Source organism: Schistocerca nitens, chromosome 6 (genome assembly GCF_023898315.1).
Source record: "Schistocerca nitens isolate TAMUIC-IGC-003100 chromosome 6, iqSchNite1.1, whole genome shotgun sequence".
In the NCBI taxonomy this organism is placed as follows: domain Eukaryota; kingdom Metazoa; phylum Arthropoda; class Insecta; order Orthoptera; family Acrididae; genus Schistocerca; species Schistocerca nitens.
In genome coordinates, this window is record NC_064619.1 from 152,108,137 (window position 1) to 152,121,686 (window position 13,550).

General features: G+C 37.4%; 1 protein-coding gene across 1 annotated transcript; it reads left to right on the forward strand.

Annotated features, from left to right (window-relative positions):
- Positions 1-630: 630 nt before the first annotated feature.
- On the forward strand, positions 631-10,400 carry LOC126262192 (40S ribosomal protein S18). The gene is made up of 5 exons (XM_049958608.1): positions 631-755; positions 872-1,057; positions 1,139-1,240; positions 8,868-8,959; positions 10,266-10,400. The coding sequence occupies exons 1-5, from the start codon at positions 753-755 to the stop codon at positions 10,339-10,341; spliced, it is 459 nt and encodes a 152-aa protein (XP_049814565.1). The 5' UTR covers positions 631-752; the 3' UTR covers positions 10,342-10,400.
- Positions 10,401-13,550: the final 3,150 nt, after the last annotated feature.

Consider the following 13,550-nt stretch of genomic DNA (forward strand, 5'->3'; position numbering starts at 1 on the left):
AATCGCTGAAGTAGCAGAAATAGCAGTGGCGGAGGGATACACGACCTAGGTTCTTAACTGCGACAAATCACAGTTAAGAATAACAGATACTGAAAAGTAGCATTCACAGAAATCACTGATATCGGAAAATCGCAGTTTAGCCCATCACTAAAACGAAGACACGGCCACGGGTCACGTGAGGAAGGACCCCCCCCCCCCCCCCCACTATAACTCAGCTTGCTCTGCGCATCCGCGAATCTGGCAGCTTGGGCGCGCCAGGAAAATTTTTCCGGGTAGCTTCTGGCTACTTGCTGCTACTGCTCGTACAATAAACAGCCACGCTCCAAGTAGCCAGAAGCGGGAGGAAGGCACTGCTCATACGCGAATTCAGCTCTGCGCATGCGCACGAGCCCGCTGGCAACTGCTCATACGAACCTATAAACGTTCATGCAAGGTAGAATTAGAAGTCAATAGATAGTTATTGTTTCTCTATCAGCTAGATATTTCCTTTTTAACCTTCGAAGTAAATTACCCGAAGTTATTCTATATACGTATATTTCCGTTGTTTATAATATGTTTTTATTGCCACTGTATATAAATTGCTTTCGTTGGTTTTATTGTCTATGAATTGTAATGTCTGCGACTTTATGGGGTAAGCTATCTTTGCGATTTGATCTCATCGTATTGACATGCTGCAGCATCACATTCACAACTAACTTCTTTGGCGTTCATTTTCTAGCAGGCCACGTTAGGCAGAGGAGAGCGTTTCCAAAATGGTAAGCTAGTAATCTGTTGTAAATTTACCCATCTCCTTTTAGAGTAGTGTTTTGTAGAGATTGTGGAAGAAATATGTATTCCAATAGTGTTTTAATATGGTTATTGTTCTTCTCAGTCTCTCGTGATACCAGAGAAATTCCAACACATTCTTCGTGTCATGGGCACGAATATTGACGGAAAGCGGAAAGTTATGTTCGCAATGACAGCAATTAAAGGAGTCGGTCGACGTTATGCTAATATAGTTTTAAAGAAGGCTAATATTGACTTAGACAAGAGAGCCGGTGAATGCACTGAAGAGGAGGTACGTATGTGAATTGTTTGAGAGATTTAATTCGCCATATGATGAAAAATGGGTAAACTTACGTCGTATTGCTTCTTTCAGGTGGAGAAGATTGTGACTATTATGAGCAATCCTCGCCAGTATAAAATTCCAGACTGGTTTCTTAATAGGCAGAAGGACATTGTCGATGGAAAATACTCTCAGGTTTGTTATTATAGTTGTTTGACAGTGAAAATGGCAAATTGTTTCACATTGATGCGTCTTGCACACTGTACTTGATGGAATATTAGTTAAATGTGAGCATGATGGTCGAGTAATTGTATCCTAATTTTTTTACTGCGGCCGAGCTTTGACTTCTCTACAGGTTTTACCCCACAGTTGCTTCCATTAGTAAGTTACGTACGATTTAGTACACCAGGACGACCCCCGCTAATATTTCTGAGTTGGTAATTTTCAAAAGTCCGAACTTAGTTAGATTTTTGATTTGAGGAAAGGGGTTCTGTAAAATTAAATGTTTAAATTAATCTGATGCATTAGTAAGCTATCAGTACGTGTCAGACTGCTACACCAGAGAAATTTTATTATAAAATATGCCCTTAGCCATAATTTACAAAAGACAATTTCTTGTAGTCGTAAGATATGGTCTTCACAAATGTCATGATGCATTTAGGTGTTCAAGCGTGGTGTATGAATTTGCAGCACTTACTTAATCTCCATTACATGCTTCTGCTCTTAGTCATTAATACTGTGTATTATAACTAGCACTAAAATGTTGAACATGATTTATTTTTGGTTTTGAAAGGTTTTGGATTTGTGACTGTACCAAACAGTGTAACAGCAAGTTTTGTGAGTACATGAAATTAACTGTGGGACCATTGGGTTAGTGAAAGGGTCCAGTTCCACCCATCTGTTTTGACCCTTGATGTAAGAGTTGTGTTGTATGATGTCATTGAGAGGCAGCGTGTTAGATATTTTTTGCAAAGTGTGAGTTGGAGTAGGTGGTGGTGCACTCTAGTGTGTTCCTTGTTTCTAAATTGTTGGAGAGTATTGCAGTATTGACAATAGTGCTGTGTGACGTGATATTGTCTGAGTTATTCTTCTGCCTTGGCTGTTGATTTCAGTGTCATTATTGGCTACTGATTTATTTTTGGTTTTGAAATTGTTAGCTTGTCAATTTAATGGTTTGAAAGCTTTTTTTCTGTGTTCAGTACCATCTATGGATGTGAAGTCATTGGTTGGTTGCTGTTGTGGGCAACAACATGGCCTATATATACTCTGGAGAGTTCTCCACTTACATGGTCACTTGGCAGAAAGTGCATAAGTTATTACATTGGGCCAAGTCTTCGCTTCTCAAACCAGGGCCAAGTGTATGTGGCAATGTTTCAGTGGGTGTAGGTAATGGTTATTTTAGTGGGGGTGGGTGATGGGTGGGGAAGGATACAGGAAGACATGCCTGGTTTCATTTCCCTTTGAGCTACATAGTTCAAATGAAATGTTAGATTCCAGATTTTTTGTGGTTATTGGTTCAGTTTATTCCTGAGGCTTTTGTTTGTAATTTTTGGTTATTTGTTTTACAATGGTGACATTCTGACTATATATTTAACTTCTCCCTGCCCAAGACCCCCTACTTTCCACCTCATTAATTTTTATTGCTGAAGTGGAATATTTCGCATGGTTTACATTGTTCACGGGCGTTTTCAGTGACTTTTGTGGTTACCACATTGTGCATATGGGTAACAGGGGTGTCCACCATTGTGAAGATTTCGTGGATACAAAGCAGATGTGCAAGAGTTCCACACATTTGTATTGCTGGGCCATCCCATGTCAAATTGTTTGATTTCACAAAAAATTCCTGGATGACCATAACATATTTTGCTGAAATTTTGTGAACATTCGCACATGTTTTCAGTGATCAGTGTCAGTTTCACGAACATTATTTCAATCCTTATGGAGATAGTCATTTATTGGACCCCATAGTGCAGCTGTCGGCAGTGGACCCATGAGTTTTCACCAACTTTGGAGATACATTTTGGAAATATTTTCTTGACAGAAACAAAACTTGGTCATTGAGTATAACTTTATTTTCTGGCTGTCCTGCATAAAGATGATTTGAAGCAGTTGGCTGAAAATTACTATAAAAAATGCAAAGTTTTGCTTTTTATATCTCCGTAAGTAACTGGGGCAAATGTAAAACTTTGCATGTAACAACTTACTGATACTAGGTCTTAGCATATAAAATTTTACTGCTTTACAGTTGTTAACAAATGGAGGGCAGAGTTGAATTTTCCTCAAAATGCCAAAAGTGGCTATTTTTGGCCCACTTCTATAAAAGTAGTCATCTGCAAGCTCTTTTAAATCGTTTTCATCAAAAAGACTATTCTAAACAACAAAAAATAACTAATTTGCTAGTATACAAAGCCACAGAAAAAGTATGTGGAAGTAAATTGAAAATGGGCCCTTATTCTGCAGATACTCTAATTAAATCTGACTTCTTATGTTCTACAGTTGGTTAGAATTTGCTATGGCAGACATCTCAAGTCCTGAAGACAGGAACTGAGTTTCGGTGAGAAAAATTGCAAGTAAATCTTTGTTTTTTAGACCTCTACTGCAATCAGGTCTGCAGATCCAAACTCTTTTTATAGAAGTTGATTGGAATAAGGAATACAATATAAAGAATAGTTCTTTTTTGTGGCTATAATAATCTTAGGCAGATGCATTTGAAAAGTAATTTTTTGGGTTCTGTGTTATCAAAATTTTACCACAAGCAATCCCATCAGCAGTATCTGGCTGGCAGTATAGTTGTAAAGATCTACTGCAAGTTAAGGAAACCTGTTAAGAAAAAGAAAAAAGTTTGAAGTAAATATAAGCTTAAGATCCTGAAAGGTATCTCCTCTAGTGTTGCCCTCAGACATTTCAAGGTATAAGCTGGGACCATGTGTAAAGAAGCCCTTGCTAGATTTCTGAACCTGTGAAGAAACTCGCATGGCGATGAATGCTGGTTTTCTCACTTTAAAATGAATCAGCAGTGATTAAACTATGAAGGACCACACCAACACATTTATACAATTTTTCATGTATACGCAAATGTTCCACATTAACAGCAAATTATCGTAACACACAGTATGCTATACCTTGAACCTGAATTAAACTAGCACATCATTACACAATACATACTAATTCTCAGCAATGTGAATCAGTTTTAAGAGCCAGGAAGACTGCCGTGATGTTCAAAATTTACACAATGTGGCAGTGGTGTAGAACCTGCAGGTTATTTGTACAGTGTCTGCTGCACCTGTTATGCAGTGATTTTACTAATGTGATCTCCAGTGCTTAGGTAACACATAATTAAATTGTGAAGTTAACCAGTTTGATTCCATAGTTATAGCAGAAAAGCAGTCATGATAAATCTTGATGAGACTATTCTTTTTTGAAGTTTTGAGTTATTCACACTTCTCACTTCCTAGTCTTCAAGACTTTTGATGTTGCCTTCCCCAGTGTGGACTACACAGCTGTAGAACCAGGGGCAAACCAGAGTATCTGCCCCAGGCTACAATTTCAGCAGGGGGCCAAATTCATGTTATTGATGAATAACCTTTTTTCACAAAGCACCCAGCCCACGTTGGTCTATCAATTATTCTTATGATTTTGAAATGCATTGCTGTTGGTATTTTAATATTTTTGATCTCATTCTGAGTTGATTTCTGAATGAATCATAAGTTGACTTTTGTATGTGTGCATAGTGCCTCTGCCAGAGGAATCCCCGGCACATCGACAAATACTTTCTTGCAGACAAAAGGGGACAGAGCTGAACCAAATAAAGCCAAGCTCTTGAATGCAAATCTGTTTGTGGGTGACTGGGTTTGCGAATAATCAGCATTGTTATAATTACTAGCGAAGTCCATAGATTCAGACAACCAGAGTGGAAATTAACGACTAACAGGAATAACAGGTGAGAAAGATTACGTGTTATCTTCTGTGTATCCAAGAAAACGAAATTTTGACAAATTTTTGGCCAGACTGCTACACAAGTAAGGGCCATTTGTACAGACCCTGGCAAGCAGCCCTTTAAGTTCTATTCTGAAAATAGTGCGGATAATGTGTTGTACGGACATGTAATAACGCCTGACTGTAGAATAAATGCGGGATAACTAAACTGGTGATTGGCAGGGTTAGTGAAGTTAACTGGAGAATAAGGTTTGACACTGGCAGGAATAGCTACAGAATTAGTGGTGACAAGATTGTTAGAACACGGAAGGAGAAGAAATGGGGACATCACACAGATTATTCCATATTTATATAAAAATTTGATATGACTTTTCGATCTCATTCTTAAGAAGCTGGAGCATATGAATGAAATATGAAACTATTTTCTAACATAAAACTTTTTGCTTGTAGTAGGCCTAGTAGGCATTTGATATTGGTACTTCGTGAAATATTCTCTCGTATTTTAAAAATGACCATTTGTGCGAAAACTCATTTGGTGTGTTACAGTTGCTGCAATATTAGATAGGTCTATTTCATTATATCTAGCAGACAGTGACAAAACACATGTAATCAGATCGAGAAACCACACCAGTCTTGGGTACTATTTGTATCAATGTTTTTTTCAATATTAGATGATATTTCGTTTTTTCATGAAGCAACTTTGATGAGGTAATAGATTCTTTTGCAGAAGGGAAAACAGGCCATGAAAGCTGTAGCAAGATTAGAGAGAAAAAATGCCAGGACTTACGGATTAAAGAAATATGTACTGCCTTGCTTGTCTCTTGTCGTAACTGGTTTTATGTATCCTATGTTAATCTTAAGTCATACAAAACAAGTTACTAGCTAATAGGCAACAGAATGCAAATTTTCTGAAGAGTTCATGTTCTTGGTGGCTCTGTTTCAAACTCCCACCTCCATTGATGTTTCACTTCAACGCCATTATCACCATTGACGTTTCACTTCAAAGCCATTATCAAACTTGAAAAACCACTTAACGATAAATTTTCATTGCTCGAATGTAGAGTGCTCCAGCCATCTTGTTTTCTCTATACCAAGATGAAAGTACTAACATCTGTTGAGGCATAGACCATACAACAACACTCGTAGCTCAAATCGAATGACTATATTGATAGCCAGACAAAGAGTATACATTTTGCTGGTGGACTCCATATATTAATGACTTGTTGCTCTGTATTCCTGAAGATGCAAAGGTAATTCTTTTTGCTGATAAAATTATAGTAATCACATGCAACAAACAATAATTAGAAGAGGAAATTGGAAATAGTATCTTTCAGAAAATTAAGTGGTTCTCCACAAATGCACTCACTAAATTATGGGAAAACATAACATACAATTCTGTACAGTAAATGGCATAACACCATTGATGAATAGACTTTGAACAGAAGTCTGTTGCTAAGGTAGAAAATTCAAAATTTTTGGGTGTGTGCATTGATGAGAAATTGAGTTGGGAGAAACACATTGATCTGCTGAAATGGTTAGTTTCAGTGATTTGTTACGGTTATTGCAAATTGTGGTCATAAAATGTCAGTAAATTAACCTTCTATGCTTATTTGCATTCACTGCTTCCATATTGCATCATGTTTTGGGGTAAATCATCATTAAAGAGAAAATATTCATTGCATGAAAGCATGTAATCAGAATAATGGCTGGATCCCACTCAAGATAACCTTGCAGACATTTAAGAAACTTTGGGTATTCACAGTACCTTTGCAATACAGAAGTCCACTTCTGAAATTTGGTAATAACCATCCCAATTCAAAAATAATAGCAATGTGTGTAGCTAAGACACTAAAAGAAAGGATGATCTTCACTATTCTGAGTTAAATTGGACTTTGGCACAGAAAGGGGTGAATTATGCTGCCACAATCTTTGATCATTTGCCAAATATCATTAAAAGTATGACAGATATCCAACCAGTGTTTAAAAATAAATTAAAAATTGTGCTTGAAGGAGGAGCCACTAGCTAAAAAAGCTTGCCTAATTGCAACCCTCTTGTATGTGTTTTCTGCCACTGGTTGGCGAGTAGATTATCTATTCAATTAAATTTTGTTAAAGTTTCTGAATAACTTCTTCTCAATAGATGAATTTGTATGCATGCAGTAACACACACTCTCTCTCTCTCTCTCTCTCTCTCTCTCTCTCTCTCTGTGTGTGTGTGTGTGTGTGTGTGTGTGTGTGTGTGTGTGTCACATTGAGAAATGTCGTATTCATGATCCATGGAACAACTATTAATGTAATGTAGATGTCTGTATCCCCTGTAGCTGTTTCATTTGCTGTCATGTGTGTTATCCAAGAATTTCTGCAGGGCCTTGTCTTTGTGTGTCTTACCTGCCTTCACTGTTTTATCTGTGAAGGCTACCTGTATACATTCTTTACCCAGTTTCATTGCCTAATGCTTCCTTCAAAACTCTAAAAATCCTTGTTTTAAATAATTATAGTCCCATCTACAATTTTCTGCTTTTCTGGAATTTTTTCAGCTTTAACTTACACTTCATTACCAATAATTGTCAGTCCACATCTGTCACTGGAAATGTCTGTTTAAAATGTGGTTTTGAATCTCTTACCATTCTGTAATCAGTCCGTAACTCATCAGTGTCTCCACGTCTCTTCAATGTACACAACCTTTGTTCATGATCTTTAATTAAAGCGGTAGTGATTAAATTACTCAGCAAAATAGTACCAGGCAGCTTCTTCTTTCCTTTCTCCCATTACTTTTTTCTTTTTCTTCTCCTTTTCATCATTTAGAATTTCTCCTATTGCAGTCAAATATTCTTCATCCTGAATTATCTTAAACAATTCCATGTTTATTATGCAGTCTTTCAATTTCTTCATCTGTAGTTAGTTGGTGTACAAACTTGTGCTAGTGGGTAGGTGTTGGCTTTGTGTGTCTAGGCTATTATAATGCATTCACAAAGCTGTTCATCGAAGCTTACCTACAGTCCTATTTTCTTATTATATTTAGTCCTGTATTACCTAGATTTGATTTTGTATTTATAACCCTGTACTTATCTAACCAGAAGCCCTGATCTTAGTGCTACCAGATTTCACTAATTCCCAATATATCCAACTTCTACCTGCTGATTTCCATTATTAAATTCTTTCAATTTAGGGAGCCAGCATCGCATGCTCCAGCCTGTAGAATAGCAGTTTTTGTTTTTCCTGAAGAAAATTCCCCTGAGTTGTCCCTACTTGTAGATCTGACTGGGCAGTTTTTCCCCAGAATATTGTGTCCAAGAGGGTGCAGTCATTATTAAGCCACACAGCAAATCTAAAAGTGCCCTGTAGTCCTGCCTTGCTTTGTTTCATTTTACAAAACAAGGTAGTGTCAGTTTAATAGATCGCCAGATTAGTCAGTTATTCAGACTGTTGTTCTAGCTACTCTGGGCTCTCCAGATACACCCCCTCTCCACCCCCCTGTGTATCACTTTTTAGGAGACATTTGGCTGCAAACTCACTTGCTTAGCAATGTTTTTGTTGTGGCTGTCTGCAACTTAACATCTCCACTACATGGTGAGTATTGTTTCCATAATGTTGTGATTATACCATCCTGGATTTCCTGCCTTAGTTAATATGTTCAATTGCAATGTCTAGTTGAAAATCCTGTTTGACTTGTTGTCAATCATCACAGCTTGGGGATGTAACATTTTAAGATATATCACAACTCTACTGTCCTGTATAGTGAAAGTTTAATTCTTGAATTTAATAATGGAGGAAAGTGATTAGGGTGAAAGTATTCTTGCCATTCATGTAAAACTCATTGGTTTACTTATATTTGCTCTAGCATAAATTAAATCCTCATTGTATAAGATAGTGTTAATTGTTGTAGTTAACCTCAAGTTACCTGGACAGCAAGCTCCGAGAAGATCTTGAGAGGCTGAAGAAAATCAGGGCCCATCGTGGAATGAGGCACTACTGGGGGTAAGTTATCCAAATTTCTTAAGGAATGGGGGAAATGAAAATCTCAGAACTTGTTTCTTTTTCTCAGTAACTTATTTCTCTAAAACGAATTATTGAAAAAGTATTGCCTTGTGAAGTACTTTAATTATAGTAGATCAGTGTCATAATTATCATAATAAAGAACATTGGTAAAAGTCTAGAGTAGAGCCAGTGGTAGTACTTGTTTGGTGCAGGAATGTTGTCAGGAGTTGCTATGAGGTATGATGGGATATACAGTGTCAGCTGTTCATTGCATGCAGCCATTGAGGGAGCAGCAGGCATACAGGAAGAAATATGAAATTTTGATGTGATTGTAGCAACACTTCAAGAGTAATAGTTAAAAGTATGAATAAAATTGCTACTAGTTTCACGCACAGAAATACCAAATTGGACAACATCTTAAATTTTCATAAATTTCAGCACTATGAATTCATTGCTTGTTTTCTTGCCTGTCATTGGCCACATGAGAATAATTGGCTACACAAAAGTAGACATGTTGCCAACCTGTGAGCAATAGAGAACCACCACCATCAAGGATACCACTGGCACTCATCTAGACTTTAACCAAGAACATTTAATACCATTAATGAAGTTTGTTGTTGTTGTGGTCTTCAGTCCAAAGACTGGTTTGATGCAGCCCTCCATACTACTCTATCCTGTGCAAGCTTCATCTTCCAGTACCTACTGCAACCTACATCCTTCTGAATCTGCTTAGTGTATTCATCTCTTGGTCTCCCTCTAAGATTTTACCCTCCACGCTGCCCTCCAATACTAAACTGGTGATCCCTTGATGCCTCAGAACATGTCCTACCAACCAATCCCTTCTTCTGGTCAAGTTGTGCCACAAACTTCTCTTCTCCCCAATCCTATTAAATACTTCATTAGTTATGTGATCTACCCATCTAATCTTCAGCATTCTTCTGTAGCACCACGTTTAGAAAGATTCTATTCTCTTCTTGTCCAAAATATTTATCGTCCATGTTTCACTTCCATACATGGCTACACTCCATACAAACATTCAGAAACGACTTCCTGACACTTAAATCTATACTCGTAATGAAGATATTCGTTGGGTTGCATGTGTAAGTGTATCTTTCAAAACTAATAGAATTGAAGCAGTTTATTCATAATGACCCATAATAAACTTCGAAAATTAATCAGTTCGTTTGTGAAAGCCTACATTACTGAAAATGTTCAGCTATAATTTATAATGCTTGGATTTTATTCATAAGGGTCAGATATTACTATGGTTTATATGTGAAATGTATTTGATGTAATTGTTTTTCAGCTTGAGAGTGCGCGGTCAGCACACGAAAACAACTGGCCGCAGAGGAAGGACAGTCGGTGTGTCTAAGAAGAAGTAAACTATTCTTTCATGGTGTCTGTACGTTGACTTTTTCAAATAAACAAGAAATTCAAAATATGTTGGTGTGATAATTCCATATTGCTTGGTTAAAGGTTTTTGTTGCGAATGTTTATTTTGAAAAAAATCATTTTAATGCAGGTTCTTGTTGTCGTCGCTCAACTCAGATAGAGCTAAGATATTGGATAATGTTGCTGTATTTGATGCTGAAATATTTGTTTTCTCATTCTTTGAATCATATAAGTGATCATACCAGCATTGCAAGGACATTGAGACAAGGTGTGGATGCATTTAATGTACATGCTTTCAGCATTTTGATGATGTTTGTTCTTGTATTTACACTAGTAAATGAGGACAAATACATTGGTGTACTCTTAAAAGGGAAGCAGTAGTTAAGGGAGTGATGCACAGTTCTAGCATGTGTTACTCAGTCTATACATTGAGCAATCAGTGGAGGAAACACCAGAGGATTTCGGAAATGGATTTTAAGGAGAAGTAAATACTTAGGTTTGCTATGTTGTATAGTATCAATCTATCTTTCTATTATATTGACATTCCAGTCTGGAGAGAGAATGTCAAATCAAAAACCTTTAAGCTGTATAATTTCCAAACTGTCATTTTTGGCCACCAGTTTTGTCGATATATTAGGCCATCTTCAGGCTCCTGACCAACATGTAGGGAGATTCCAACCATGGTTCTGGTCAAAATGGGGGCTATACTGTTATCTGCAGATCTCCACTTGATATAGTGATCACTTAAAGCATCATCTGCCAAAACCAGGAGTTTCCATTGTTTGATTTTAACTGGTAGATGTAGAGGATTTAAAATGGAGACTGGAAATAGCAAGAAGTGTTTCTGGAAAAGATAAATTACATTTAACACTAAATTTAAGTGTTATAAAGTTTTTTCTGAAGTTATTTATGCCTTACATGCAAGTGAAAAGTGGACAGTACATATTTCAGACAGAACTGAAAGAGGCAATTTGAAATGTGGTGCTATAGGAGAAAGTTGAGGAATTAGATGGGTGGTACAGAAGTTAATTTAGGTGTAGTAATCATAGAGAGACCAAAGTTTGTGTGTAGTTGCAATAGCTTCAGCAGACACCCAGTCTATACAACCAGGGAGAGCTGCATTAAACTAGTCTTTTGTTTGGAGACAGCAGCAGCACTGGGCAGATATTGAAAAGAGTGCATTTGGTACTAATAGTAAAGAATAGATATTGTTCCTCTAACCAAAGTGTTACTGGAAGTTTATTCACAGATCATGAACATCAGTTGAATGTGTCTAAAGGTTTTCAGGGTTTTTTCATCATATTCATACATAATGTCATCAGAATGTCAATGTTCAATGTAGTTGTGTATTGTTCCTCGTGGGGGGGGGGGGGGGGGGAGGAGGAGGAAGCAGTGTTTCGTAAGAGCTGATTTGCTCTAAGTATTGTGGAGAGTAAGGGATGTGTTCCATTGCGACTTCTTACTCAGATGAAATGAATGTTAGCTAAGATTGATAGCACAGACCAACAAAAAGCAGGTAACTGCTTGGTGTAGTTACTGTAACATTTTTCCACTAAATCCATTATCTGACCCCAGTTCTTTCAATCGTATTTGGTTTTGTGACATCAGTTTTAGTTAAATATTAGCAAAAACGTGTAACGAGAATGGATCTTTTTCAATATGAACTAAGGTTTTGTTGAATTAGTCACGGAAACCTCTATCTCATAAGAATTGTTGCCAGCTTATTTCTTTTCTTTGTTCATTATACAGCAGAGAAAGAACTCGTCTGTCACTGAACTCGTCTTTTTTCAGGGAAAAATCGAGATAACTTCCAAAAGTGAAGTTTGAGACTAAGCCAACAGCCCAACTTAATTTTTCAGCATGTCTAGAACCTAAGAACTTAACTCCTTGAATGATACCTACACATCCCTCTGCCAGTGTTTAGTCCAGCAAACATGACAGTTGCTTCTAAGGTAAAGAACCCACCTGTCAAGGGAAGACAGCATGCTAGGGTTTAAGTTATATATCCTACCTTTTTGACTTTCCCCAACCAATCATATTTTCATCTCCAAGTAATGAGCTAATAATAATCAGAGCTAGGGTGATTTTGTTCTTTAACTTCTTGTGCCTATCAGCAGTACTAAAAATTTCTCCTGCAGAAAGTAATTACTAGCCAGCTTTATAATTTCCTCAAGTTGATTTACGTTTGGCTTCATTTCTGGCAGATGAAACTTATGGAGATACCAGTATGCAGAAAAATCTCTGCCTTTGAGTAAGACTTTCATAAACCCTTTAAGTGCAACTTAAATTGTGGCGTGGTAATATAAATTTGAGTCCAAAGGTGTGAAAGGGAGCCAAAGAGCTCAAAGTAATTAAGGGAGATGTATATATACAACACATTGTCTCAAGAGTTAACATTGGATGTGTCGAAATAGAATAAAGGTTGAAGCATATTGACAAAATCTTCATTACTGAAATACACAGTTTAAGAACTTACTTCTTAAAAATGCAATTCAGCACACCTGTGGCACTCATTTAAAAGATGAACAAAATTTTGCAAGATGGCTTGGCATGTAGACACTGGGATGGCCGCCACTTTATGCGGATAATTTCTTTCAATTACTCCAGAGAAGTCAGATTGCATGCGCGTGCGCATGCACGCACACACTCTCTCTCTCTCTCTCTCTCTCTCTCTCTCTCTCTCTCTCTCTCTCTCTCACTTTTCAGATTTGGCATATTCCCATATGAGAAACCATTGGGGATAAAATCTGGACTTTGTGGGGGCCAATTTGTCCCCCCCCCTCCCCCGGGAGATAAATTTGCCAGGGATAATTTCATGACACATTGGACATGTGTGAAGTGGTTTTTGTCTCGTGGCAACTGTTCTTTGCTTACAACCAGGAAAGTTTTGAAATTAAGGTGCCAAAAAACCATTTATTATCAGAAAATCTTCTGAATTCACTGTAACTGCAAGACTGCTATTGTCCTCAAAGTATGGACCAATTATTCCTCAAGCTAATGTCACAGCCTATACAGTAACTTTTGGCAAATAAAGGGGTTCTCATGCTTCTGTTGTAGGATTTGTTGCACTACACTAGTGGCAGTTTTGCTTATTGATGTGACCTTTCAGGTGAAAATGAGCCTTGCCAGAAAACATTAAGTGAAGGGCATTGTCACATTAATGAACTGCAGCCCATGTCTGGCATCCTCAGAGTCTAAT